At 45.0% G+C, this 27,964-nt stretch overlaps 1 protein-coding gene across 1 annotated transcript; it reads left to right on the forward strand.

Annotated features, from left to right (window-relative positions):
• The first annotated feature begins 4,772 nt into the window (after positions 1-4,772).
• P4HB (prolyl 4-hydroxylase subunit beta) lies at positions 4,773-17,179 on the forward strand. The gene is made up of 11 exons (XM_075349511.1): positions 4,773-4,982; positions 9,575-9,781; positions 11,266-11,399; positions 13,438-13,575; positions 14,035-14,139; positions 14,269-14,394; positions 15,329-15,529; positions 15,676-15,796; positions 15,875-16,056; positions 16,148-16,231; positions 16,314-17,179. The coding sequence occupies exons 1-11, from the start codon at positions 4,832-4,834 to the stop codon at positions 16,395-16,397; spliced, it is 1,533 nt and encodes a 510-aa protein (XP_075205626.1). The 5' UTR covers positions 4,773-4,831; the 3' UTR covers positions 16,398-17,179.
• The last annotated feature ends 10,785 nt before the right edge of the window (positions 17,180-27,964 follow it).

Consider the following 27,964-nt stretch of genomic DNA (forward strand, 5'->3'; position numbering starts at 1 on the left):
ACGCGATACTGTCCCTTTAAATATTTTATTCAGGTGGGAAGTTATAGGTTTAGGCTACATATGCACGCTGCAGTTTTTGACGCATTTTTGGGTGCAGTTTTGTCAGGCCTTTCTCACTTTTGACTTCCCAGCAAAAGTCTATGCGAAGTCAGATTTGCTGTGCGCATGTTACAGTTTGTCAGCAGGTTTTTTTGACAAAATTTTGTGACAAAAAAGAAGCAGCATGTTCATTCTTGCGTTTGTCAACTTTTGTCACCCATTGAAATCAATGATAAAAAACACATGGCAAAACGCATATTTACAAATTGTTTGCGTTTTGCATACATTTTGTCAGAATGACAAAATTAATGCTGGAGTGATTTTGGATGTCTGTCTCTCTCTCTCGGTCTCTCTTTCCAAGTACTACATACTCACCGATCACCGGGGCGGCTGTCACACTGCTCCCGAGGAAGGTCTTTGTTCTTCCCGAGCCAGACGCTCATTAGGTTCATACACTTTCACTAAATTAATAAAGTGGTGAAAGACGGTGCTTTTTTGGGTTTTCTTTTCAAATAAAGGATTTTTTTTGGTGTTTGTGTTTTACTTTCACTTTCAGATTAGTGATGGGGAGTGTCTCAGACGCCTGCCATCATTAATCTAGGGCTTAGCAGCAGTTGTTGGCTGTTACCAACTCCTTATTACCCCAATTGCCACCGCACCAGGGCAACTGGAAGAGCCAGGCCCAGTGAATGCGCCACTTCTGGGGCGGATGTGGGCTGCTATTGCTAGCCTGGAAAGGGCCAAATAATGAAGGACCTTCCCAACCTAATAATATCAGCTCCCAGTTGTCTGCTGTACCTTAGCTAGTTTTAGAAAAATGGGGGGGGGAGGGACCATGTCATTTAAAAGAAGAAAAAAAAAAGAAAAAAAAAAACGTGTGTCCCCTCTATTTTTCATAAACAGCCAAGGTACAGCAGACAGCTGAGGGTTGCAGCCTGCAGCTGCTGCTGTTCCTGTGCTGGATATGAAAAATGTCATTTTTTTACCCCCCCAAAAACTTAAAAAATAGCTCTCCAAGCTAGCTAGCCCTCTTATCAAGCTATTCTATTATTTCTATCTATTCTATATGTTCTATTTTTTTCGATCAATTATCCAATCCTATCATATTTTGTTTCTCCTTTAAATAACGCATTAACAAAAACGCACCAAAAACGCATGTACATTACAAGCATTTTTTTTACATTTCCAGGCTCTCTGTGACAAGGGGCAGTTTTGGTTGCAGTTTGTGTGCAGAAAAAACTGCAGCGTGCACATATAGCCTTAGGCTGCTTTCACACCTCCGCTTTTTCCTGTGCGGCACAATCCGGCACTTTGCAGGAAAAACGCAACCATTTATTTTTGCTGCCGGTTGCGTTTTTCCTGCATAGACTTTAATTAGTGCCGCATTGTGCCGCATGGGCTTGCGTTCCGTCTGGTTTTTGCCGCATGCGGCAGATTTAGCTGATGCGGCGGCCGGATGGAACGTTGCCTTGCACGTTTTTTTGTGCGGCAAAAAAAAACGCATCGTGCCGCATCCAGCCGATGCGGCGCATTTTTCAATGCATGCCTATGGACGCCGGATGCGGCAAAAACGCATCCGGCCGCCGCATGCGGTTTTTGCCACTGCGCATCCTCAGTAGCATGCCGCAAGCGGCAAAAAACGGACGTGCCGCATTTAAAAAACTTATGCAAAGGATGCGGCTTTTTCGCCGCCTCCGTTGCATAGGTTTTAGAGCCGGACTGGCCGGCTCTGCACCTACCGGATGTGTGAAAGCAGGCTTACTGCTGAAAGTAATAGGGCGAGAAAAAGCAAGGAGCCAGGTAACCTCTTCTGTGACTGGTTCAAGACAGAAAATAAACTTCAAGAAGTTTGGGATCCATGCTATTAGGGATTGGGAGAAAATTTCCTGTAAAATATGGTTCATTTTTTCTTTGAAAGTGGCCAAATGGTCATCCCTAAGGTTGCTGATAGGGCCTTGCACTTTAGGACTCAAGAGGGAGTGAACAGTGTCCTTTTGATTGTTGACTAGTGTAATGAAGAGAGCAATGAAGTCCCTTGTATTTGAGCGAAAAAGACAGTTACCGTATTTTTCGCTTTATAAGACGCACCGGATTATAAGACGCACCCCAAATTTAGACATAAAAAAGGTAAAAAAAAGAAAAATGGGGTCCGTCTTATACTCTAGTGTTCTCTTACCGGAGGGGGGCAGCAATGGTGGTGAAGCGGGGTCACAGGAGGCACGGCGGGTCAGTGGCAGCAGGGTCCGTGGTTGCAGGCGCGGTGGCGTCCGTGGTGGCAGGAGCCGTGGGGTCCGTGGTGGCGGCAGCAGCAGCGGCGGGTGAGCCGTGCAGCAGGCCGGTGCAGTGAGTGTCCGCGGTCCTGGTTCAGTGATGGCAGCGGCGGGGACTGCTCAGTAGTGGCAGCGGCAGGGACTGCTCAGTGGTGGAGCAGACGGATGCGGTGTTTTCCCAGTGTGTCCGCGGTCCCGTTTCAAGTAATGGCGCCCGGAGCGACGCATGCGCAGATGGAGCTCTCATCCAAGAGCTCCACCGGCGCCATCATGTGAAAGTGGGACCGCGGACAACTGGTAACTTGCTGCACAGCCGCCCGCCCCGCACGCACAGAGTGGCAGCCAGCAGGCTGCCCGGCCACCCTGCGTGCAAGCGTCCAGGTACCTGTGCTTGCGTGCGGTGGCAGCCGGGTACCCATGGCTGTGTGCGGGCGGCAGCCGGGTGCTGTGTGCGGGCGGCAGCCAGCTGCCGCCCGCACACAGCACCCGGCTGCTGCCAGCACACAACCATGGGTACCCGGCTGCCACCGCACGCAAGCACAGGTACCCGGCTGCCGACCCCACACAGCACCCGGCTGCCGCCCGCACACAGCCACGGGTACCCGGCTGCCACCGCACGCAAGCACAGGTACCCAGCCGCTTGCATGCAGCCACAGGCACCCGGCCGCCCGATCGCCTCAGACAGGACCCCCCCCAGGTACCGCTATATAAGACGCACCCCCCATTTTCCTCCCAAATTTTTGGGAGGAAAAGTACGTCTTATAATGCGAAAAATACGGTATATTTTCTGAGCAAAAACTAAAGAGTAGATAAAGTTTTCTGCCTAATGCGATTTTCCCCAGGGATGTCTGGCACACAGTACCGCTGGAGAAAATATTGCAGCGTGTGCCAGGGTTGATATAATCTGTGTAGAGTTGTTCTGCATGTATGGAACTTCATCAAGGGCACTTTTCAGTGTCTTATTGTTATAATGTATCAAAGCGGAGTCAGGACAGGAGAGTGAAAAAATTGAGGCCAGTGATGACTCCAAAGTCTTCAAAAGTTGTATGTATTGATGGTATGTAGATTTCTGTGTGTGTGGTAAGTAGAGATGAGTGGGGAGACAAAGCTTAAAGGGAACCTGTCAGGTTCCCTATGCACCTAGAACCAAGAGCAGTTCTGGTTGCATATTTGTAATCCCTGTCTAACAGTCCCATTTACTAGCAAACATAAAGAGATCTTTAGAAAAAGTATTTCTAAAGGTACTTTATGAGATACAAATGAGCGTGGGGACTAGTCGCAAGGGCGTTATTTCCCATATCTAGTCTGCCCTTTTAGGCTATGTGCCCACGGGGAAAGTGTTCTGCGGATATATCCGCAGGCGCTCCCAGAAAACCACAGCACAACTTTGTCTGTTTTAATGCTGCGGTTGTATTGCGGAATGTCCTGCGGATATGCTGCAGTCATTCTGCATTGAGGATACAGTACCATGGCTTCGGCACTGCATCCTCAATGCAGAACAAGTGCTGGAGTGATGGGGGAGTTCATACTTACCTCCATCACGCAGCACTTGACTCTCCGGCCGTGTCTGTCTGCACTTTGCAGGAGAACGTGGGCGGGCCTCAACTAGCTACGGCTGTCACATGACTGGAGCTCATGCAGGCCCTGCCCACCTCCTGCTGCCCGCTCCTGCATTTTGCAGGGGGTCCGGTTGTAAGCCCCAACAGGTCCACTGAAGGGGGGGACAAAACGCAGTGTGAAAGCACCCTTTAATAATATTAAATACAATTAATTAGAGCCCATTGCTTCGGCCTCCACACCAGTCACTGTCCCTCAGGTGGCCTTTCGGTACAATTAATTGTCCACCCATGACTTTGCAAAAAAAAAAAATACAAAGCAGATAGTAAAAAAGGTAATTTCCCGGGAAACCCTTTGCACTTCCTCAGGAGTGGGGATGTCACATAGTGCCAGGTTGTAGAGTGATTGGTGGGCTTGCCCGGATTCCCCCACACTTTCTTCACGAGGTTTAGGGTGGTCTCTTTTCTTTGACGAGCCATCAGGATGATAGTAACTCGCTGAGAATAGTTCACCTCTGAAGGAATTCAGGCAGTAAAGTTGCTGGAGCCACGACCCCCCTCCATAAGTACAGGACAGACCTGCACCATCACCTCCACACAGACCATGACGTGTCAGGCCTGGGGTAGGGAAGTGGAGGCGCTGTGACTGGAGGAGGGGGCTCTGGGCTCGATGCTCCCCGAGTCACGTCCATATACAGCAGGGGGAAGGGGCGACTGGAGGAGGAGAGACTCCGCAGCAACAAGTCGCAGTCAGCGCACGCCGCGCACTTACCTCACACGCTCGTCCTTCCCTGCAGGGGTGACTGACGCCACGCTCAGCCAATCACATAGCTTCCCGCCTCCCACGTCCGACGTCCTGTCCAGCGGCCCAGTCAGAACGCACCACGAGCAGCAGAGCCGGTGATAAAAAGCGCATGCGCGTGAGAGCGGCCCTCACAGCGCCACGTCCCGTACACCGGATCCGTCATGTTGCCTTCTGCAGTACTCGTAGTGGTCTTCTCCTTGCTCGGCGGCTGCCTTGTGCGGGCTGACATCCCCGAAGAAAACGACGTGTTGGTGCTGAAGAAGGACACGTTTGACAAGGCGCTGGAGAATAATGACTTGCTGGTGGAGTTCTGTGAGTGAGCTGGGGGTTATGGCGCACTATGTGAGCTAGGTGGCTTGTGGGGTGCTGCAGGGGCGCTCGGGTAGTAGCCCCGTCACTTGCAGGACAGGACCCCCTAATTAGGGGGCACACCTGGGAGGGACACGGCAGCTACGTGACTGACAGCGGCGTCAGCCAGTCAGCTTAGGTCTTTGGTGGCTTCGGCCAATCAGGGAGTGGAGGGTGGAGCCCGAGGCTTGGCTGACGTGTACTTAGTGGAGACTTGTCACCCCTGGGAGTGACGTCTAGGGATGGCCTGGGCTACCACAGTGACCCGTGCCCCCCGCCTGGGGCTGCCCCCTCCTGTTACCAGGGGTACCTGCAGTACTGGCCCCTGTGCTCACATGATGCCAATGCTGTGGCCCTGCTTGTAGGGAAGCTGTTACATTAATAGCACATTTGAGCTGTGTATATAATGTATACACATGGTTTCCTTTACCCAGGATATGCCAAGATTACATGGCAATGTCAATCACCTATGAAAATGCACAATAGATCTGAGCCTAATTCATGCATAGACTGCTGCTGTGGTGTAATCTTTGGCTGGTGCACAATGCAATCCTACACATGGGGACAAAGTAGTCCTGCTTCAATGGAAATGCCCTCTCCTGTGTAGATGGTAGTGTATATAACTGGTGGTCTCAGGCAGCCCATCCAGTGGCTCCATCCTGTGAGTTGCTGACCTCCCAGGATCCTTCGTTCGGTCTTTTCCATGGATGTTCATATGGCTTGCTTCTTTTGCATTGCAGTTTGGCCCTCTTACTTGTGATTGCCATCATGGCTACAGTGACTACTTAGGTGGCAGAATTTGTTTCCATGCTGCTTGAGAATAAACCAGCCAGATATTAGCATTACTAGGTTAGAACATGAATTGTTCAGTTGTAGCCTTATAAACTGATCCTTTAGTTTGGGCACTAATACTGCAGTAGCTGACAGCTCCATTAATGCTATCTCACAACTACACTAGGGTGGCAGGACTCAGTAGTGATCAATGTAGCCTGTGATTCTTGCAGTGTCAAGTCCAACTTTCCCGTTTCAGTTGTTATAAAAAGACCTTGTGATAGATTCTCTATCTAATCTGAGAGCAGCATAAAGTAGGGTCAGAGATCCTGGTTCCAGCGATATGTTGCTTACTGGGCTGCCTAGTGTACTTTTGATAAAATCACTGATCAGCAGTAGATCATTACAGGACTACTTGGTGTGCTGCCAGTTAGTCCAGCATATTCATGAGCTCTGTATAACTGCTAGATATGCAGCAGAGAAGCATTGATTTTATCAAAATGACAGCAAACAGGTCAGTGACACATTGCTGGAATCAGGGTCTCTGTCTCGACATTATTTTGCTCTCAGATGGGGTAACAAAAACCTGGTGACAGATTCCGTTTAAAATCTTATGTATCGGTGACAATCCAATGAGACTAATGTAAGGCTATGAGGTTACCCTGTGCACATTGGTATCACGCGTTTGCACAATACTTCCTGGCAGAGCTCCATCTACATCTTCTGCAATGCACCGAAGATGAGAACTATAGTCAGCCGGTTGCAGACGCTGCATCCCGTGTGCAATTCGACGGTTTGTAATCGACGAGGATATATGGTTAAATGTCATGATCTGTGCACATGGAGCACCTAGATCATGTCTTTGCACTATATCGTGATATCCATGCCTTTCATCAGGTTTGCAGTCACAGTATGTATAAATTAATCCTTAGGGGCGTTCATACTCCAGTAACATTCTAGCGTCAGGTTTTATAGCCTACAATGTGTACATAATGCTTGTACTTCTATTATTGCCCCTCTGCAGTACATTGGAAAACTACATGGTTGACTAGGAGGCCTTCCTGTTATATGCCAGGTTTTTGGCTGTATGGAGTTTATAGGCTGGAGACGCACATAAGGGATGCTTTGATTTAAAGATTACATGACCTCTGTCTCAAGCTGCTGTAAAAATAACTCTTAACATGTTCAGACTAGGCCAAAAAACATGGCGTTTGGCTCTGGAGAGATTTCATGCACCATACGATGAAGCTGTAGGCCAGAGGTCCACAACCTGCTGCTCTCTAGCTGTTAGGCTATGTGTCCACGCTGCGGAAAATGCGTGGATTTTGCCGCGGATTTCTCGCGGAAAAGCCGCGGATTTTCCGAAAATCTGCAGCAGCGGCACTTCCCAGCCATTTCTATGGCATTTTGGAAATGCTGTGCCCATGCTGCGGATTTTTCCGCGGCGGTTATGCCGCAGATTTTGATCCGGAAAAATCTGCAGCATGTCAATTATTGTTGTGGATTTTGGTGCAGATTTTGGCTTTAGAATTGGGGAAAAAAAAATCTGCGGTAAATCCGCGACAAAATTAAGGTGCGGATTTGCTGCAAAAGTCGCGGATTTTCATGCAGAAAAATCCGCAGCAACATTCTACCGTGGACACATAGCCTAAATCCATGCTGGAGTGCTGCTGTGGGAACCATATCATGAATGGATCCTTCCCCAGAAGAAACTGTTTGGAGAAGCCTTCACAGCACTTGCATGTCATGGTCTAATGCCTGTTTTATATGTAAAAATCACTATGCACCATGCTGTATCTTCAGTGTCAGACTTAGGCTGCTTTCACACGTTTTTTTAACATGCGTCCTAAACGTTTTTTTGCTGCAAAAGCGGATCCTGCTTTTACAGCAAAAAACGCATGCAAACGCATGTGTTACTTTGCAGGATCCTGTCACTGGATGTTTAGGGGCGGGCATTGGAGTCATGTGATCGGGAGTGATGGGAACTAAACATGCCAGACTGGGAGCCGGCTTCTTACAACTGCGGAGGTTCGTAACCAAGGTAAACATCGGGTAACTTGCTTGGATACCCGATATTTACTTTGGTTACGAGCGTCTGCAGCTGCTAGGAGCCGGGCTCCCTGCACACGTAACCAACGTAAACATCGGGTAACTAAGATAAGTGGTTACCCGATATTTACCTTGGTTACGAGTGTCCGCAGCTCTCAGGCGGGGGAGAGAGCGAGAGGAGAGGGAGGAGGAGAGAGAGGGAGGGATGAGAGGGTGGAGGGAGGTGGAGAGAGGTAGGAGAGAGAGGGACTGATCACGCGAGACTGGTTTCTGGGCATGCTCAGTAGAGCAAGCAGGATCCTGTCTATCAGCACGCCAGCGTTCACCTGCGTTTGCGTGCTGTTTAGTCAGGATCCAGCAATTTGCAGTATTTGGACGCAGCTCAAAAACGCTACATGTAGCGTTTTTGAAAGATGTTAAAAAACTGCAAGTCGCTGGATCCTCACTATAACGCACGCAAACGCAGGTGAACGCATGTTAACGCGAGTCCATTGCAAATGCATTGAAATGAAAACTCATTTGCACTGGATCCGTTTTTGCGTTAAAAAAACGTTCAGGACGCATGTTAAAAAGACGTAGTGTGAAAGCAGCCTTAGGTGCTGTTTTATTGGTACAATTGGGTGCATGAGGCCAAATATAGCAGGAGAGGCCTGACTTATTTTGGTGCCAAATCTGCATGTAAATCTGTCATTCCATTAAAACCCGTAGTTGAAGTCTTGGGGCTGGGGTAATCTGGGCTTCCTCAACTAGTTGCTCCCTAAGATCTAGTAGTTTTCATAATCCAATGAATAATTTAGACTAATACACCTTGAACTGTATACCATGTGCATGGAGCAGTCTGCAGAACTGGCTGTAAATCTTTCATGCTTTAGGCATGTGCGCACGAGGCATTTTTGCGTGTTTTTTTTTCGGGCTCAACTGCATGACTTTGCTTCCCCAGCAAAGTCTGACTTATCATTTTTTTTTTTTTCTGTCCGCACACAATTTTTTTTTTTCTGCGTTTTTGAGCTAAAAAAAAATAAAAAAATGGACAGGTCAACTCTTTCCTGCGTTTTACTGTGTTTTTCACCCATGCAATGCATTGGAAAAACTCAGTGATCAAAAACGCACCAAAACACAGTAAAAACACATGCATTTTTTCCGGTGCGTTTTCGCAGCCAAAAAATGCAGAAATGCAGCGTTAGAAAAAAAATGCTGTGTGCGCACATAGCCTTAATTTCCCATTGACAAAGTTCATGGAGCACTTAGAACAGGTCTTTCAGGTAAGTGTGTAGGAAATTGTCCCTACATTCTATCTGTAAATAAACTTTGTGCCCTGAGTGTTTCTTACATAGTCTTATCTAATCTCCACCCAGATTGGGCTCTGAACTCTCAACCTATGGCTAATGCTGCAGCCCATGCAGCATGGGCACTATTTGTGGCGTAGTGATCTGCGGTATGCTGCTTCCCTTAGGAATACACAAGCTTGTTGTGCACAGCTGTCCTTCCTTTTTTAGGACTGGGCATTAAAATAAAGCCATCTTCAGCAATGTCCGCTCTGTAATGCGCTTAATGAATGTTTTTTTTTTTTATGTGGGCATGTCTGCCTGAACTCTGGTTCTCTGCCATTGTAGCTTTAATGAAACCATTCATGGGATAATCTGGGTTATTTGGATGGGTTCATCTTCCTATGACACTGACATAGGTAGAGGCTGTTGGTGATCAAGAATTAACATGATATATTTCTCTATTTACAGATGCTCCCTGGTGTGGACATTGCAAAGCTCTTGCTCCAGAATATGAGAAGGCTGCTAAAACACTAAAAGAGGAAGGTTCAACAATCAGATTGGCCAAGGTAGATGCTACAGAAGAGTCTGAGCTGGCACAAGAGTACGGTGTTCGAGGATATCCAACTATCAAGTTTTTCAAAAATGGAGACAAATCTTCACCTAAGGAATATACAGGTACAGTTGCTACTTGTTTCATTTAACAACTGTGTGCATTAAAACTACGTCCCAGCGGTCCGTGTAAATCCCACCCGGCTGCCGCGGTGGGGATCTGAGCACATGTCACCTGATTTGTACAGCTGATGTGTGCCTAGCAGGCATGAGCAGATCCGTGATCTGCCCGTACCTGTTAACCTCTGAAATGGCGCTGTCAAAATGTGACTGCATCATTATAATCGCAGTCGCGGTTCAAATTCACTCACCCCCTCCCCTCAAAAAAAAAACCTGGAAGTCACGTGGATTCGATGGTTGTCATGGTAGCACAGGGTCATGTGATGAGCTCTGTAGCTCACAAGACTCTCTTTATCTGGCCAAGAGCTATGTGAGACAGGAGATGGCCGTCGACCCGCCTCCTAAGGGGGCGGGTCGTGCGGCATCACAGCAACGTCACACGGCAGGCGGCCAATAGAAGCAGAGGGGCGGAGATGAGCGGGACTTAAACATCCCGCCCACCTCCTTCCTTCCACATAGCCGCTGGAGGCAGGTAAGGAGATGTTCCTTGCTCCTGCGGCTTCACACACAGCGATGTGTGCTGCCGCAGGAACGAGGAACATTGTATCTCCTATTGGTGCGACATTATGAAAATGGCCGACATTACACAGATCACTGATTTACGACGCTTTTGCGATCGTTTATTGGCTCATCTAGGCTTTACACGTTGCGACATCGTTACTGGCGCCGGATGTGTGCCACTTTCTATTTGACCCAGACTATACCGCAGTAGCGATTTCGCAGCGTGCAAAGTACCCCTTAGTCCCCTAGGGGTTGTAGTAATATAAAGTGGGGGGGGGGGGGAACCTAGAACTTGACTCCCCTTTCGCCCCATTGAAAATTAAAGGGTTAAAACACACAAATTTGGTATTGCTGCATTCAGAAATGTCCGACCTATCAAAATATAAAATCATTTAATCTGATTGGTAAACGGCGTAGGAGCAAAAAAAAAATTCCAAACGCAAACATTTTTTTTTAATGCAATAACAGGCGATCAAAGTTTAGCATCTGCGCAAAAATTGTACCATTAAAAACAGCTTGAGACACAAACTAAGCAATCATTGAGCCCTGATCCGGAAAATTAGAACACTACAGGTTGCAGAAAATGGGGCAAAACGTGTGCCACTTTTTTTGGACAAACGTGTTTTTTTTTTTTGTTTGCAGTTTTCCAGTACACTTTATGGTAAAACTAATAGTTTCATTTAAAAGTAAAACTTGTTCTGCAAAAAAAAGCCGTCACATGGCTATATTGACGGAAAAATAAAAGTTACGGCAAAAAATAAAAGGAAAAAGCAAAATCAGTCAATCGTGAAGGGGCTAAACTGTGTGTGTGTGTGTGTGTGTGTGTGTGTGATGAATCAAGGGTAATTTTTCTTGTTTGATCCATAGCCTAAAAATCTATACTAATACAGTCGATTTTGATGTGAGTGACTTTGTCTGTTTTCCAACAGCTGGCAGGGAGGCAGCAGACTTTATCAACTGGCTGAAGAAACGTACTGGTCCAGCCGCTGCTACCCTGGCAGATGATGCTGCTGTTGCTGCTTTGATTGAGGCCAGTGACGTTGCAGTTATTGGTTTCTTCAAGGTAAGCTTAACTTCTTTCCTCACTGGTAACTTCTTCATAAGAAAGTTACAGCTGCACTTTGAAATGCTAGAATATGTAAACATTGAATATATGAAATTACATATTTTTCTTTTTTTTTTTTTTTTTTGTTAAAAAAAAGTACTTTGGTGCGCAAATTGTCCAAATCATAAGAGCCCAACAGACAAGGCATACCCCTTTGTTGGGAACGTATTAGACCTTGATCCTGCCTTCCCTAAAAAACCACTGTGGGCTTCCAGCCTGGGTAGTGGCATGTAAGGTTCAGTTTCCAACAAAAGGATACACTTGGCTATTAACTGTTAAGCTCTCCTTAATAGGTCAATTTATGCATGAAACATGCATGCATGCATGCATGCATGCATGCATACATACATACATATTTTTGGTGCCATAGTGACACTCCACTTTCATATACAATGTTAACATAGTAATTGATTGTCTTATTGGCTAGTTGTCCTGTTTTGCACCTGGTCACACATCTTATTCTTGGAGGAGTTTGTTAGTCTGATAATTTGATTTTTCTTTAGGCGTGACTAAAGGGCCCGTTACACGCTACGATATATCGAACGATCTGTCGTCGGGGTCACCGATAGTGACGCACATCCGGCATCGTTTCACATATCGTAGCGTGTGACAGCTACGAGGGACTGTAAACGAGCAAAAATAGTCACCTTTTCGTTGCTCGTTGACACGTCGTTCATTTTCAAAATATCGATCAATTTCCTGGATGCAGGTTGTTCATCGTTCCTGAGGCTGCACACATCGCTCCGTGTGACACCCCAGGAGCGACTAACACAGCTTACCTGCGTCCCGCCAGCAGCGAGTGAGGAAGGAGGTGGGCGGGATGTTACATCCCGCTCATCTCTGCCCCTCCACTTCTATTGGGCGGCCGCTGTGACGTCGCCAAACGCCCTTCCCCCTTCTGGAAGTGTATGTTCGCCGCCCACAGCAAGGTCGTTGGGGAGGTAAGTACGTATGACGGGGGTTATTGACTTTCTATTGGGGTGGGTGCAATCGCACATGCGATCGCACGGGATATCGACGTGTGTAACGGGCCCTTAAGTCAGAGATTTGGCTGACTGTCTTCTACAAACTGTGGCTTGCCTGACAAATACCCCTTTCTCCCCCTCCCCCTCCAACTGCAGCATTAAAATGGCCATTCTTTCAGGAGTGGCCTTGAGCCTTTCTTCACTTGCCCTAAAGGCATTGCAATGGAGCAGGAAAAATGACTATTGCATTTCTTTATTTAGCAAGCACTTCAGTCCAGATGGTTGTACAATGTTTGCAAGTGTCTTAAACCAATGTATGTGTAGCTTATAATGGGAGGGGTACTGACTTGGAGCAAATTGATGCAACCTGTGAACATAACTTAGTGGTAGACTCCATAGATTAACAAAGACTTCTCAGGATGTGTAAACACTGAGATCATATCACAGCATTGCTGCTTTTTGCAGGAACAGTTGAAACCAAACTACAGTATCTTCTGGTGAACTTTGTACAGTTGTAACTTGTGGGTTCAGTACTTGGTGCCAGCTGTATCAGTTGGAACGGAACATGACTTTGATCTCGGCTTTGTAACATCTTGGATGCATCTGTTGCCAATAACTGGCGTTTGACTGATTTTAACAGAGGGCTGGCCTCCTGCGCTAATAAGAGGTGCAGGAGTGTCTAAAGAGCGTTTAACACATCAGCCCAAATCTCACGCATGGGGACTGGAGTTAAATTTCTGGCACAATGAATGCTGTTGGCAATTATCCCCTCACCCATTCTACCAGCTAACCCCAAATCCATCCACATATGCCAGATCTGGACCAAAATGGTGTGAGTGCCACAAGTCGCTAAATCCTAGATGGCCAGAGGAGAGCTATTACTAATCTTCCCCGATCCCAACTGTTGCTAAGTGTTTATAGTCAACGTTATGGTATTTCAGTCTCTTTATCACAGGATATTAATTGGTAATATGAAAAGACACGCTTAATAGCTTTTATTTAAATGTTTATTTTTGATGTCTCCTGCACAGGACGCAGAGTGTGACCTAGCCAAGGCATTCCTGCAGGCTGCAGAGTCTGTGGATGACGTTCCATTCGGGATCACGTCCAGTGATGCTGCATTCTCAAAGTATGACGTTGAGAAGGACAATATTGTTCTTTTTAAGAAGGTGAGATCTTCATGTGATCTAGAACGGTCAATACCAAATAGTTGGCCACTAGACTAATACAAGCCTGTTGATGATTTGTTTACTTGTGTCCATATCTAATGGAAACCACTTTACTTGGAATATCTGTATCTACCAAATTTCAGCTGTTGGAAGATCAGTTACTGCCCACAATGCCTCTTGTTTGGCACAATGCTTTGAGTTGTATCTAGGAACTTTCTAGAAAATGTGATAACTAGTCTGCAGCTTTCCCTGGCACATAAATGGCATATTCTAGCAGGAAATTGGGAAATTCACGGTCTTGCTGCTGATCTAGCTTTCCCTCTAGCTGAGTGACCATACTAGTTGAAGGCCACATGTCACTTATATTTTTAATTTCTTACTCTTGGTCTCTTAAGGAGAATGAGCTTGTCAATTTCTAAATGCTTTAACTGTTCTGTAACCAGTTATCTATCTTTTCAGTTCGATGAAGGCAGGAACAATTATGAAGGAGAAGCGACAAAGGAACAAGTCTTGAACTTCATAAAATCCAATCAGCTACCTTTAGTCATTGAATTTACTGAACAGGTAAGAGAAATGTCTCAACTCATCTTCTTTGGTTTGCCAACTGACATTAAAGCTGCAGTCTGATTCTTCGATAATTTGTGGGGCCCAGATATTCTATTTTGCTCCTGATTATCTAATTTTTTCTTGTAGACTGCACCAAAGATCTTCGGTGGAGAGATTAAGACACACATTCTGCTGTTCCTGCCAAAGAGCGCATCTGACTACCAAGACAAACTAGACAACTTTAAAAAAGCAGCTACAAGCTTTAAGGGAAAGGTAAGCATGTGTGGTGACACAAGAACACAATGGCCAGATCTAAGACCAGTTCTACTTACAAAAGCACTCCAATGAATTGTGTATGTATTAATATACTCTCCTACTGCTGCTTTTTGTGGGATCAGCACTCTTCTGCACCTTTTACTGACATCACTGCAGCTTAGACTATTTGTCTCACTCTGTGCAAGTCTTTCACAATGTAAGTTTTTAAAATTCTCCAAGATCCTATCCCAATATGTAATGAGTGAAAGTATGACACATGACTATCAGAAGTATACTACATTATTAATTGGAATTGTTTGCTAACATTATTATACTTATTGGGATGGGAATAACCCTTTAAGCCCTCATTCTGATGCTCCGTATGCTTGCATTGTGAGGCTGGATTCACACGATCGGATGTGATACACTAATAACCCTCGGATCATGCTGTGCTGCCAGCGTGAGCAGAGTCATGCAACTGTGATCTGATATCATCCGAGTGCATTCCGATGTTTCACTCTGCACCCATAGACTTGTATGGGTGTGAGTGACATGGCTCTCGCTGACAATTGCAGCATGCTGTGACTTTTCTCTCATCCAAAATCTGAATGAGAAAAAAGCTGACAATCTGCTCTCCCTCATTTGAATAACATTGGTCTAAGTGCAAAGCGAGATTCTCACATTGCACTCTTCTGATTTTATATGTTCGTGTGAGCGTACCCTAAAAGTCACTTCCAGGTCATGCAGAGTTGTAGAGGCTAAATAGCACTAACTTCACTAAAAAGATCAGCAAACGTAGTTTGATCCCAGAGCAAATGGAGGTGGTAGGTGAGTATATCAACATACTTTTACACTATGTGCACATTTACAAATTTAATGAGGGAGTGTGGGGGATGGGGCAACATCCTGAAATTACTTGAAATTTGGTTAATGGTTGTGGTTTCTTTCCCAGATACTTTTCATCTTCATTGATAGTGATCACACAGACAACCAACGTATTCTGGAGTTTTTTGGATTGAAAAAGGAAGAATGTCCTGCTGTTAGATTAATCACTTTGGAGGAGGAGATGACCAAATACAAGCCAGAGACCGATGACCTCTCAGCTGATAAGATCAAGGACTTTTGTGAACGTTTCTTGGATGGAAAAGTCAAGGTAAGATTGTCTGCTGTGGCAAAAAAATACATGGTTGCTTCCACTGGTACAAGATATGATTTTTTTTTTTTTTATTTTTTTTTTCTCTCCTACATTGCCCTGATATTCATTCATGTTTCATTTTGGGAACTCTCTTTCCTTCATAGCCCCATCTTATGAGCCAGGATGTCCCTGAAGACTGGGATAAAAATCCAGTGAAAGTGTTGGTTGGGAAAAACTTTGAAGAAGTGGCCTTTGATGAGGAGAAGAGTGTATTTATTGAGTTCTGTGAGTATAGGCTACAATGTCCATTACTTTAAGAACTTGGTATACATGCCAATAATGACACATTGATCTTCTATTCAGATGCACCCTGGTGTGGTCACTGCAAGCAGCTAGCACCAATCTGGGACCAATTGGGGGAGAAGTTCAAGGACAACAAGAACATTGTCATTGCAAAAATGGACTCTACAGCCAATGAGATTGAAGCGGTGAAGATACATAGCTTTCCCACACTTAAATACTTCCCAGCTGGAACAGATAAAAAGGTTGTGTATCTCCTCCCACTCTACATCCAGCTTGTGTTTAATGGGCACATTCACTAGTTTATGCTTTGACCAATAAAATCTGTTCCACTAGGTTGTCGATTACAATGGGGAGAGAACGTTAGATGGATTTTCAAACTTCTTGACAAGTGGTGGGCAGGATGGAGCAGAGAATGAGGTGAGATGGCATTTACTTTCAGACTTGCTTATATTCTGAATGTTATCACAATGACCATGATTTAATCTTGTGCAACTTGCAGGATCTTGAGGATCTGGAAGAGGCAGATGAGCCAGATCTGGAAGATGATGATGAAGATGACCAACACAAAAAAGATGAATTATAAGGACCATAAAGGTTTAATACTGTAACAACCAGAAGACACTAAGAGTGGAGGGGGATCAACAACTTCTAGGAATGTATTAATTGTCAGTGCTCTGAAAAGAAAATCCAGGGAAACTCTGAATCTGTATATTGGGGGTCTTTATTTTGGGGGAGGGGATGGAAAGGGAGCTTTGGCCTTGTGTTTTGTGTTCAGATTTTTTTTCTTTACCTCAATTTGCCCTGATGTAAGTTTATCACTTTGTTGCTTCCTGTATTGTTTGTCCTGTTTTTACAATTGTTATTTTTTTCTTTAATTGTGAATGTTATTCTGTAAATGGAACGAATACAAATCTGCATGGCAGGTGACCTGAACAAAGGGCTGTCCTCCACCCCCTCTGACCGCAATCTCAGCCACTCTTAGATGAGACTAGGTGGGGCTCTATAAAGAGCTGTATCTGCAGTAATGTCTCCTCACTTCCGGCACCTTTCATGCTGCCCTTCAATGGTCTTTGGGTGTCTGTGGCAGCTTTCAGTATTTGATGCAGTGTGAAGTCCTCCCTGGTAAAAAGCTCCCAGTGGATACAGCCCCTCCACCGGTACTTTAATACATTAATGTCATTTGTGTTTTGTCCTGTCAAATGGGACCCCAGCCTCTGAGATTGCAACATATGACACTTTTTTTTTTATTTTATTTTTTTTTTTTTCTTGGGTTTGTCACTAAAGGTTTGAAATATCTAATTCTGAAAGCATTCCATCATATTTAAGTTGGGGCGTATTGGCCAAATAAAATAAATTTTAATAAAACCGGCTAGAGCTTTTCTCTTCTCTCCTCCAGATAGGTGCAAATGTAAGATGGTGTTAGTTTTGGTTTTATATTAGACCTCTCATGATGGCAGGTACTTGCCTCAATGGACAGCCCTGATGCTGTCAAAGCAGATCTGTCACAAGAACAATGAAATGTCTCCATTTTAAATTTGACTTATCAATACTTTTTGGTTCCTATACCCTGCTCACAAGAAATGTCTTTACTCAAGAAACCAGGCCAAGCAGTGGAGATGGCACATTATGACTGTAACCTCGATTTTGATTCAGTAGACTTGTGTCATCAATATTCAGTTCCGTTGCCTCTTCCACTTAAGTGTCAGGCTAGACTGTAAACAGTCTTGACACTCCACCTACTCTTAAATGAACCAATTCAAAGAAGGGGCAGTGTCAGATTTTCAAAGCACAATTTACAGAGAGCATGGTATCGGTCATTGTACAGAAGTCTGGAAATCAAACAATGACTGAAAGCCTTTGGCTTAAAATTGGTTATGGTGTGTGTTTCGTCCTTTTGCAAGGACGTTCTTTCTCTGGCTACTTGGCTCACTTAGTATGCGATCACACCCCTGTTTGGGCGGGATAACCTGCTTTACAATGCCCAGCGTCATGGCAACCAAATACAAAGCCACACGTGTGGTATGCACTCCTGGCTTCAAACAGGCTCGCTGCCCATAGTCAGAACTTGTCCGCACTTCTGGACATACACCCAGCTGAGTAGTGCTTATGACTTCTGATCGTGGGCAGGGAGTGTCTTTTGAAGTAAGGGTGCATCAAGTGCTCAATACTATTGGGTACAAAGCCACATTGCCGTCATACTGTGCATTGTAAAGTAGGTTAAGTGGTCCAACTAGCCAGGTAACTACTGCCCTTGTGACTAGTCACAGCTCTCATTAGCATCTTTTTAACTGTCTGTATTTCTAAACAGATCTTTAGAAAAGGTATGCTAAATACAGAGACAGTTAAGCAGAGATTATACACTGTGTGCAGAATTATTAGGCAAACTTAGTATTTTGATCATATGATGATTTTTATAAATGTTGTCCTACTTCAAGCTGTATAGGCTTGAGAGCTAACGACCAATTAAGTAAATCAGGTGATGTGCATCTCTGTAATGAGGAGGGGTGCGGTGTAATGACATCAACACTCTCTACATAAGGTGTGCTTTATTATTGGGCAACTTCCTTTCTTTTACCAAAATGGGTCAGAAGAGAGATTTGACAGGCTCTGAAAAGTCCAAAACTGTGATGTCTTGCAGAGGGATGCAGCAGTCTTGAAGTTGCCAATCAACTATTTCTTAGCAAATAGCCAACAGGGTCGCAAGAAGCGTGTTGAGCAAAAAAAGGACAAAATAACTGTCCATGAATTGAGGAAAGTGAAGATGCCATTTGCCACCAGTTTGGCCATATGTCAGAGCTGCAACATTACTGGAGTATCAAAAAGCACAAGGTGTGCCATACTCGGGGACATGGCCAAGGTAAGTAAAGCTGAAAAACAACCACCTTTGAACAAGAAAAATAAGATAAAACGTCAAGACTGGGATAAGAAATATCTTAAGACTGATTTTTCAAAGGTTTTATGGACTGATGACGTGAGTGATTTGATGGGCCAGAGGCTGGATCAGTAAAGGTCAGAGCTCCACTCCGACTCAGATGCCAGCAAGGTGGAGTACTAGTATCATCAAAGATGAACTTGTGGGACCTTTTCGGGTTGAGGATGGAGTGAAGCTCAACTCCCAGACCTACTTCCAGTTTCTGGAAGACAACTTCTTCAAGCAGTAGTACAGGAAGAAGTCAGTATCGGTCAACAAACACGTGTCTTTTTTTTTTTTTTTATGCAGGACAATGCTCCATCACATGCATCCAACTACTCCATATCATGGCTGGCCAGTAAAGGTCTAAAAGATGAAAAGATAATGACATGGCCCCCTTGTTCACCTGATCTGAACCCCATAGAGAACCTATGGCCCCTCATAAAATGTGAGATCTACAGGGATGGAGAACAGTACACCTCTCGGAACAGTGTCTGGAGGCTGTGGTGGCTGCTACACGCACTGTTGATCGTAAACAGATCAAGCAACTGCCATAATCTATGCATGGTAGGTTGTTGAGTGTCATCATAAAGAAAGGTGGCTATATTGGTCATTTATTTTATTGGGGTTTTGTTTTTGCATGTCAAATGTTTATTTCTAAATTTTATGCAGTTATATTGGTTTACCTGGTGAAAATAAACAAGTGAGATGGGAATATATTTGGTTTTTATTAAGTTGCCTAATGATTCTGCACAGTAATAGTTATCTGCACAAACCGATATCCTCCTAAGCTAGCCAAGTCTAAAAAAAAAAAAAAAAAACACTCCAACTTCCAAAAATATTAAGCTTTGATGTTTGAGTCTTTTGGGTTGATTGAGAACAGAGTTGTTGATCAATAATAAAAAAATAATCCTCTAAAATATAACGTGCCTAATAATTCTGCACACGGTGTAGATATGCACCCAGAACTGCTAGTGGTTCACTTGGGACCCTATGACAGGTTCTCTTTAAGCCACACTATTTTTTAACCAGGATTTTTCTACCATCTTTCAACCACTTAAAGGTAAGGTGTCGCATTTTTTTTTATATATATTAATAATGGTGATTATGGTATCAAGTATTTTTAATACAAAATTAACTCCGTTAATTTAGTTTTTTTTTTTATTTAATTCTAGTTTTACAGAAACACTGTGCGCTGCCATCTTGGATTTGCGCCCTGTGCATTGGATCTCATAGTCGCGATCCAAACCCTAGACTTAAAGGGAAGGTGTCGTGCCCAAAAAAAGTATTAATGTTTTGTTTAAATATTATTTGGTTTTAATTGAGCAAAATTATATATATATATAAAAAAAAAAAAAGTTTGATATTTTCTACTGTTAAACACTAGGGGGAGCAGCTGCTAAAATCCTGCAGAAATCCCACTGTAGAAATAGCCTGGATTACAGCTGCAGTAAAGGGCAGAATCTGCTCTCCTGTGTGTGATGTCACGGCTCCCCCTCCTAATCTGGGTGTTTCCAACAGATAAAAGAGAATGAAGTGTAGGGACACAGTACAGAGCCATTTTGTTGGTGACTACAAATGTCTAAAATGTCACCAAGGACAGCTGCATAGTGCTCCCCAGATAACGCTCTGCACGCCCCAGTCCAGCAAGCTCTGCTGCATACACGCCTACCCACAATGTTCTGCCACATGCACAACCGCAATGCTCTGCCACACCAACGCACACAGTGTGTGTGTGTGTGTATGTATATATGTATATATATGTATGTATGTATATATATATATATGTATGTATATACACACATACACTGTGTGTGTGACCGAGCAGCATGAGGGAGGTGGAGCCAGCGTGTTTATATACTATATACCGTGTATTGTGTGTATATACTATATACTGTGTGTATATACAGTGTGAACACTGTATATACTGTGTGTGTGTGACCGAGTAGCATGACGGTGCAATGCTCTGCATGCACGACCACCCGAAATGCTCTGCCACATGCATGCTGACACAATGCTCTGCCACATGCATGCTGACACAATGCTCTGCCACGCACGCACACAGTGCTCTGCCACATGCATGCACAATGCTCTGCCACGCACGTGCACACAAAATGCTCTGCCACGCACGTGCACACAAAATGCTCTGCCACGCACACGCTGACACAATGCTCTGCCATACGCCCGCGCACACAAAATGCTCTGCCATACGCACGCACACAGAATGCTCTGCCGTGCACGCTGACACAATGCTCTGCCACGCACACAATGCACTGCCATGCACGCACACACAAAATGCTCTGCCACACGCACGCACAAAACACTACTCACATGGGGCGAGAGTGTTGGGGTGTCATTGGAGACTATAGCATCGGGGGGGGGCGCCGATACACTAATCACACAGGCCGAATGGGTGACGGGGAAAAGTTCAGCACACAGCATGACCGCTGTGAGCTGCAGAAAGCTGGCTCTGATCTTCTCCCTCTACTGTGATCTGGACAGCCCAGGGGGCGCGTTTAGGTCACAGCAGGGAGCTCTCCTGTAATAAGCCTAGGGGTCGGAGTCCAACTATCAGAGTGAATGCACAGAGGGCTGCCATAAAGGAGGTGAGTAACTGTCACACACAGCAAATCCAGCATGGCAGCCCCCAGTGCTTCAGTAGAACTAGAGTTAAATAAACAGTGAGTTTAATTTTGTATTTAAAATACTTGATTTCATAATCACTATTATTAATACAAGAATAAAAAACCACGACACCCTACCTTTAACATGGACAGCTACCTGCTGTGACCTGGACACGCCCCCTGGGCTGTCCAGCTCACAGCACAGGGAGGAGATCGGCGCCATCATTGTGGAGCTCACGCCGTATGCATATGTGTGAGTACCGCTACACTCCAAACACCCCCCTGCTGCCGCTCTCTTGTGCTCCGCAGAGCACAGTATCCTGAGGAGCGCGGTATACACAGGCGTGTGTGCGGCAGAGCATTGTTGGACCGGGGTGTGCAGAGCGCTATGTGGGGAGCACTATGCAGCTGTCCTTGGTGACCCTTTAGACATATTAGGATCACTTTGTGGTCACCATCAAAATGGCTCCACACTGATCCTAAACTTCATCTTCCCTTATCTTTTTGAAAACACCCACATTGGGAGGGGGAGGTGTGGCAGATTCCACCCACTTTTACTGTAGTTGTAATATGAACTAGTTCTACAGTAGGATTTCTGCAGCTGCTTCCCCTAGTGTTTAACCCCATACTGACCCATGACGTACTGGATATGTCATGGATCGTGTCACTATTTTTAACTAGCAGGCATACGTCAACTGTTTACATCAGCTGTTGTGCGCGGATCGCCACGGACTACCCACGACAACCCACGGCGATCCGCGCACATCAGCTGATGTTAACAGCTGACGTGTGCCTGCTAGTTGCGAGTGCAATCGCATTCCACCCGCGACTATTAACCCCTTACATCTCGCTGCCAAAATCTGGCAGCGAGATGTATATGCGTGCAGCCATAACGATGACTTACCCCGCTCCCATCAGAAGTCACTTGCGTGATCACGTGACGTCTGGTGGTTGCCATGGTAGCACATGGTTATGTGATGACACCTGTAGCTAACATGAGTCACTTTCTCTCAGTGCCGGCATTGAGACTAAAGCAGCATATCTGCAGATCTTAGCTCTGTAGCTGTGATCTGAAGATATGGAAGAGCGATCAGACTGCTGATCGTTATAGTCCTCTAAGGGACCTAGTAAAATTTAAAAAAAAAGTTTTAAATAAAAAAATTTAAGTTCAAATCACCCCCCTTTCACACCATTGAAAATTAAAGGGTTAAAAAAAATATACACATCTGGTATTGCCGCGTTCAGAAACGCCCGATCTATGAAAATATAAAATCAATTAATTGATCGGCAAATGGCGTAGCGGCAAAAGATTCCAAGCGACAAAATTATGTTTTTTGGTAGCCGCAAAATGCATTAACAGGCGATCAAAACATAGCATCTGTGCAAAAATGGTACCGTTAAAAACGTCAGCTCGAGACACAAAAAAAAGTCACTGAGCCATAGATCCCGAAAAATGAGAACGCTACGGGTTTTGGAAAATGGCACAAAATGTGTGCCACTTTTTTTGAACAAACTTTTGAAATTTCTGATAACCCCTTAGATACAAGTAAACTATGTTTGGTGTCTTCAACCTCGCACCGACCTCAGGCATCACAGCGACCCGTCAGTTTTACCATATAATGAACATGTTTTTTTTGCAGTTTTTCCACACTTGGAATTTTTTTTTTGCTGTTTTCTAATACACTATATGGTAAAACTTATGGTTTCATTTTAAACTACGAGTTGTCCCACAAAAAAACAAGCTTTTATATGGCAATATTGACTGAAAAATAAAAAAGTTACGGCTCTCGGAAGAAAGAGAAGAAAAACAAAACAGAAAAACGCAAAACACCCGGGGGCTGAAGTGATTAAGAGTGGAAAATGTTAAACCATTGCAGCCGGATCTCCGGCTAATTTGTAGCTGGGACCCCGTTCTCACTTCCAGGAGCAGTGCCTGCACCGCTCCTGGCAGTTTAACCTCTAAATGCTGTGATCAATACAATTGCAACATTCAGGAGGCAGGGAGAGGAATAGCTTACCTCTCCCTGGCGATCGGGCCCCTGTAATGCGATTACAGGGACCCGATCACTGCCATGGTTGACGACCCAGAATTACTGAACTACGGAAAGCCTCAGACACCATGTGGCCTGCATGATGTGTAAGGCAAAGTGGCAGAGCTGCTTCAGCCCTGACACTTATAACCCCCTGCAGTGCTTCAGCTCTGCAGGGGATTATATCAGTAATCAGATCACTGACTGTTCTGCCTTCTTTCACAAAACGCTGTGAATCTCTGGCATACAGCTAAACCCTCGTTCACATTTCCAATAAACAGACTGTATGAGTTCAGTAGTCCTGATTTCTCTAGTCACCCTCCATGACAGCACACAGGAGGTTAAATCTCCACCTTATTAGGGACAGGAAACACAAAGAGGTTAAATAACTCCTCCCCTCCTCCCATCTCCAGTGTTGTTTCCTGTCCCTATGGGACATGAGAGGTTACCTCTGTGCTCTCGTGGCCGGTGATGAGAGCACGGCGTTAGGTTACTCACCGAGCAGCTGAGGTCGGGCCACATGTCTTCCTCCTCCAGCGCTGCTCCCGTCTCCTTAGGACTCGGGACCTGTCTGCCCCTCCTGCGCCTCTGAGAGGTAAAGTGGGGCAGACTGACTTTCCATGGTGCTCTGGCAGCTCCATGGCGCCTCCTACTCTCCCACAAGCGGTAGCGATGGCGTGCGGAAGTGACATCGGCGTACTTTGATGATGTAGCTTCCTGGTTCATGCGTCCACTGTAGACCGTACAGGCTGTCGCTGCCTGTGGATGCCGGCACTCGTTCCTGTGTGGACGCCTGCGCCCCCCCGACCAACTGAGGAGGAGGAGGAGGAGGAGTCACCCACGGCTGGTATATCTCGGACCGCGTAATGGACCCAGGTAAGAGCACTGAGAACATCCCGGTTAGGATGGAGGGGGATTGCTCTACAAGCTCTGCATCTGTGGAGCCTAGCTCAGCCCCCGGTTCTGTGAGTAACATTAACTGGGGGGTTAGGTTGGGGTGGTAGGCTATCATATCTAGCAGACTTCACTTCTGGGTGCCTGTATTTACTGGCCTCTTCTCTCCCCCTTAGGGAGACAAGACTCCTGCCCCCAAGAAGAAGAAGCCATCCATCAAAAGATGCATGATATGCAATAAAAAGCTTCTGGCTGAACACTCCAAGAAGCTTTGTCAGCCTTGTACTGATCAGGTAGTAAGAGAGGAACAACCCTCTCTTATACAAGAACTTAAAAATATGGTCCTTCAGGAAATTCAGTCCTCCCTGGTGTCCCTTTCTCAACCCCCCCCCCTCCTGCACCCTCTGCGCCTTCTGCTTCTAAGAAAAGAAAACTCAACCCTGTGGACTCAGAGTCGGATTCTTTGGAGGGTCCCTCCTCGGCCCTGGAAGAGATGTTTGAACTTATTTTCAGATAAAGTTGAAGCCACATATTTTTTTCTCAATGGAGGATATAGATTAACTTTTAGGTGCGGTGAGGGAGACCATGGGGGTAGAAGAAGAGAAATCATCTAGATCAGTGCAAGACGAAATGTTCGGGGGGCCTTAGGACTCGTAAGAAGTTGGGATTTCCGGTCCATGAACTAATCAGAGAGCTGGTTTTACAAGAGTGGGGAAGCCCTGAGAAATGCCTTACCATTTCCTGTGAGTTAAAAAATAGATTCCCACTAGAAGATTCCGCCTGTTGCTGGGATATACCTGAGGTGGATATTCAAGTCGCCAGAGTGGCAAGGAAGACCACTCTCCCATTTGAAGATTCATCTCAACCCAAAGATCCCATGGACCGTAAGATAGATAGCCTCCTTCGGAAATTCTGGGAGACATCCGGTTCTACATAAGACAGGGGTAGCCTCCACCTGTGTGGCCCGTTCCTTGTTCAGATGGCTGGGGCAGCTGGAGGAACATCTCACCCAAGACACCCCCAAGGAAGATATCTTGGCTTCTTTGCTACTCCTCCAATAGGCAACCGGTTTTCTCGCTGATGCTGATGCTTCTGCGGAGTCTGTCAGTGTAGCAGCACGAAGTGGGGTTCTTTCTAATGCGGTCAGAAGAGCTCTCTGGCTTAAGCTCTGGAGCGGTGATGCAGCCTCCAAAGTGAAGCTCTGTTCTCTCCCATTTCGAGGGGAGCATGTTTTCGATCCAGCCCTAGAAGATATTCTGGAGAAGGCTACCGACAAGAAGAAATTGTTGCCAGAAGCATTAACTTGATAAAGAGAAATTAGCTATTGAATTGATCAATACAACAGAGCCCCAACACCTCGTCACGGTATTCTCTTACATTGGGGTCCCTAGCTAATGTGTATCCTCTCTTGCAGTTAAAAAGCTTACCGTGTGTGGGAAGCTGAGACCCAGGCTATATATGTATAATGTGGACTGGCAATAGGTGTGGGTGGGGCCGGGTTCACAAACGAAAGGCTACAAATTACATTTACTCCCCTTGCACTGTCACTGGTGTGCTGCCCTTCTGTCTATATAGTGAATTTTTTTCGGGTTTTTGCATTCAGTTCATACTCAGAATGGTGTTCCAGACGTTATTTCTTAATTGGTTTGTAGTCTTTTGTTTGTGAATCCGACCCCACCCACACCTATCGCCAGTCCACATTATACATATATAGCCTGGGTCTCAGCTTCCCACTCACGGTAAGTTTTTTAACTGCAAGAGAGGACACACATTAGCTAGAAACCCCAATGTAAGAGATTACCGTGACGTGACCGTGTTGGGGCTCTGTTGTATTGAACAATTCAGTAGCTAAATTTCTCTTTATTCTTAAGTTCATGGCAGTTATGCAGATTCCATTGTTATATTTTCATTCTCACATATAGCTATTGTATTTTTCATGCCAGTATTTATAGAGCAGTTTCTGCTTTACATTTATTCCCCTTGCATAGTCACTGGTGTGCAGCCCTTCTCTCTATATAGCTATCTTAATTGAAAGTGGTTTTTAAGGGGTTAATCAGCCCGAGTTGGTTCCAAAACCGGTCGGGATCGATACCGCAGGGTGTCAGCTGTTATGTACAACTGTCACTCGCAGGATTTTAGGCCATGGGGATGCTATTCACTTGTTTTCAATGTGGGCAGACCAAGTGTCATTAAGCCTTACTGTGCTGCCCAAGGACGGTCAAGAAGTATATGATATCTAAGGTACAGTTGCTCCAAGTCAGGAAGGTGTTGGCTGTCAATCACAGTGCTGGGACATGAGGAGGAGATGAAACTGAATAATGATGACACCTATGATAAAGACAAATTAACAAATACCCTGCAGTAAGTAAATATACAGTATAGTGTCAACTAAATACCCTGTGTTATTTATATATACTATTAATATTTACTTAGTGCAGGGTATTTGCCCATTTGTTTTTATCCTAGGTTATGTCTGTAATGTGCACAAACATATTATACCTAAACTAACAGGTGTGCTGTACATTTCATCGGTTTTGATTATTGATGAAGACAAGCCTGCTCATCCAAGATGATTTACATATTACAATAAAGAGGTTTTTTTAAATACAGAGGGGATCTACAAACATTTAAACAAGCATGGTAATGAACTTGACGCTGTGGTGACATTAGATGAACAAGGTTGTTCTAGTGACAGATTAATTGCCTTAACAAACTGCATTGGGTCAACAACAGAAGAGTGGGTAAACGTATACCCCAAGTATGCCAGCTGACCTATAGCTACAGTGAGGGAAATGATTATTTGATCCCTTGCTGATTTTGTAGGTTTGCCCACTGACAAAGACATGAACAGTCTATAATTGTAAGGGTAGGTTAATTTTAACAGTGAGAGATAGAATGTACAAAATAAAATCCAGAAAATCACATTGTATAAATTATATACATTTATTTGCATTTTCCAGACAGAAATAAGTATTTGATCCCTCTGGCAAACAAGACTTAATACTTGGTGCAAAAAACCCTTGTTGGCAAGCACAGCAGTCAGACTTTTTTTTGTCGTTAATGATGAGGTTTGCGCACATGTCAGGAGGAATTTTGGTCCACTCCTTTGTGTAGATCATCTCAAAATCATTAACATTTTGAGGCTGTCGCTTGGCAACTCAGAGCTTCAGCTCCCTCCATAAGTTTTCTATGGAATTAAGATCTGGAGACTGGCTAGGCCACTCCATGACCTTAATGTGCTTCTTTTGGAGCCACTCCTTTGTTGCCTTGGCTGTATATTTTTGGTCATTGTCATGCTGGAAGACCCAGCCACGACCCATTTTTAATATCCTGGCGGAGGGAAGGAGGTTGTCACTCAGGATTTTAAGGTACATGGCTCCATCCATTGTCCCATTGATGCGGTGAAGTAGTCTTGTGCCCTTAGCAGAGAAACACCCCCAAAACATAGTGTTTCCACCTCCATGCTTGACAGTGGGGATGGTGTTATTTGGGTCATAGGCAGCATTTCTCTTCTCACCCAGCATCTTACTTATCGTTTTGTAGCCCATTCCAGCCTTGTGCAGGTCTGTGATCTTGTCCCTGACATCCTTAGAAAGCTCTTTGGTCTTTCCCATGTTGTAGAGGTTAGAGTCTGACTAATTAATTGAGTCTGTTTGGAAAATTGCCTAGTTAGGAGTGCTCCTCACTTTTC

The sequence above is a fragment of the Anomaloglossus baeobatrachus genome, chromosome 5 (genome assembly GCF_048569485.1).
Source record: "Anomaloglossus baeobatrachus isolate aAnoBae1 chromosome 5, aAnoBae1.hap1, whole genome shotgun sequence".
In the NCBI taxonomy this organism is placed as follows: Eukaryota; Metazoa; Chordata; class Amphibia; order Anura; family Aromobatidae; genus Anomaloglossus; species Anomaloglossus baeobatrachus.

Coding starts and splice junctions, on each gene's coding strand:
- P4HB (XM_075349511.1), top strand. CDS start 4,832: ATGTTGCCTTCTGCAGTACTCGTAGTGGTCTTCTCCTTGCTCGGCGGC. Junction 11,400..13,437: donor CAGTTATTGGTTTCTTCAAG/GTAAGCTTAACT, acceptor TCTCCTGCACAG/GACGCAGAGTGTGACCTAGC. Junction 16,057..16,147: donor CAGCTGGAACAGATAAAAAG/GTTGTGTATCTC, acceptor CTGTTCCACTAG/GTTGTCGATTACAATGGGGA.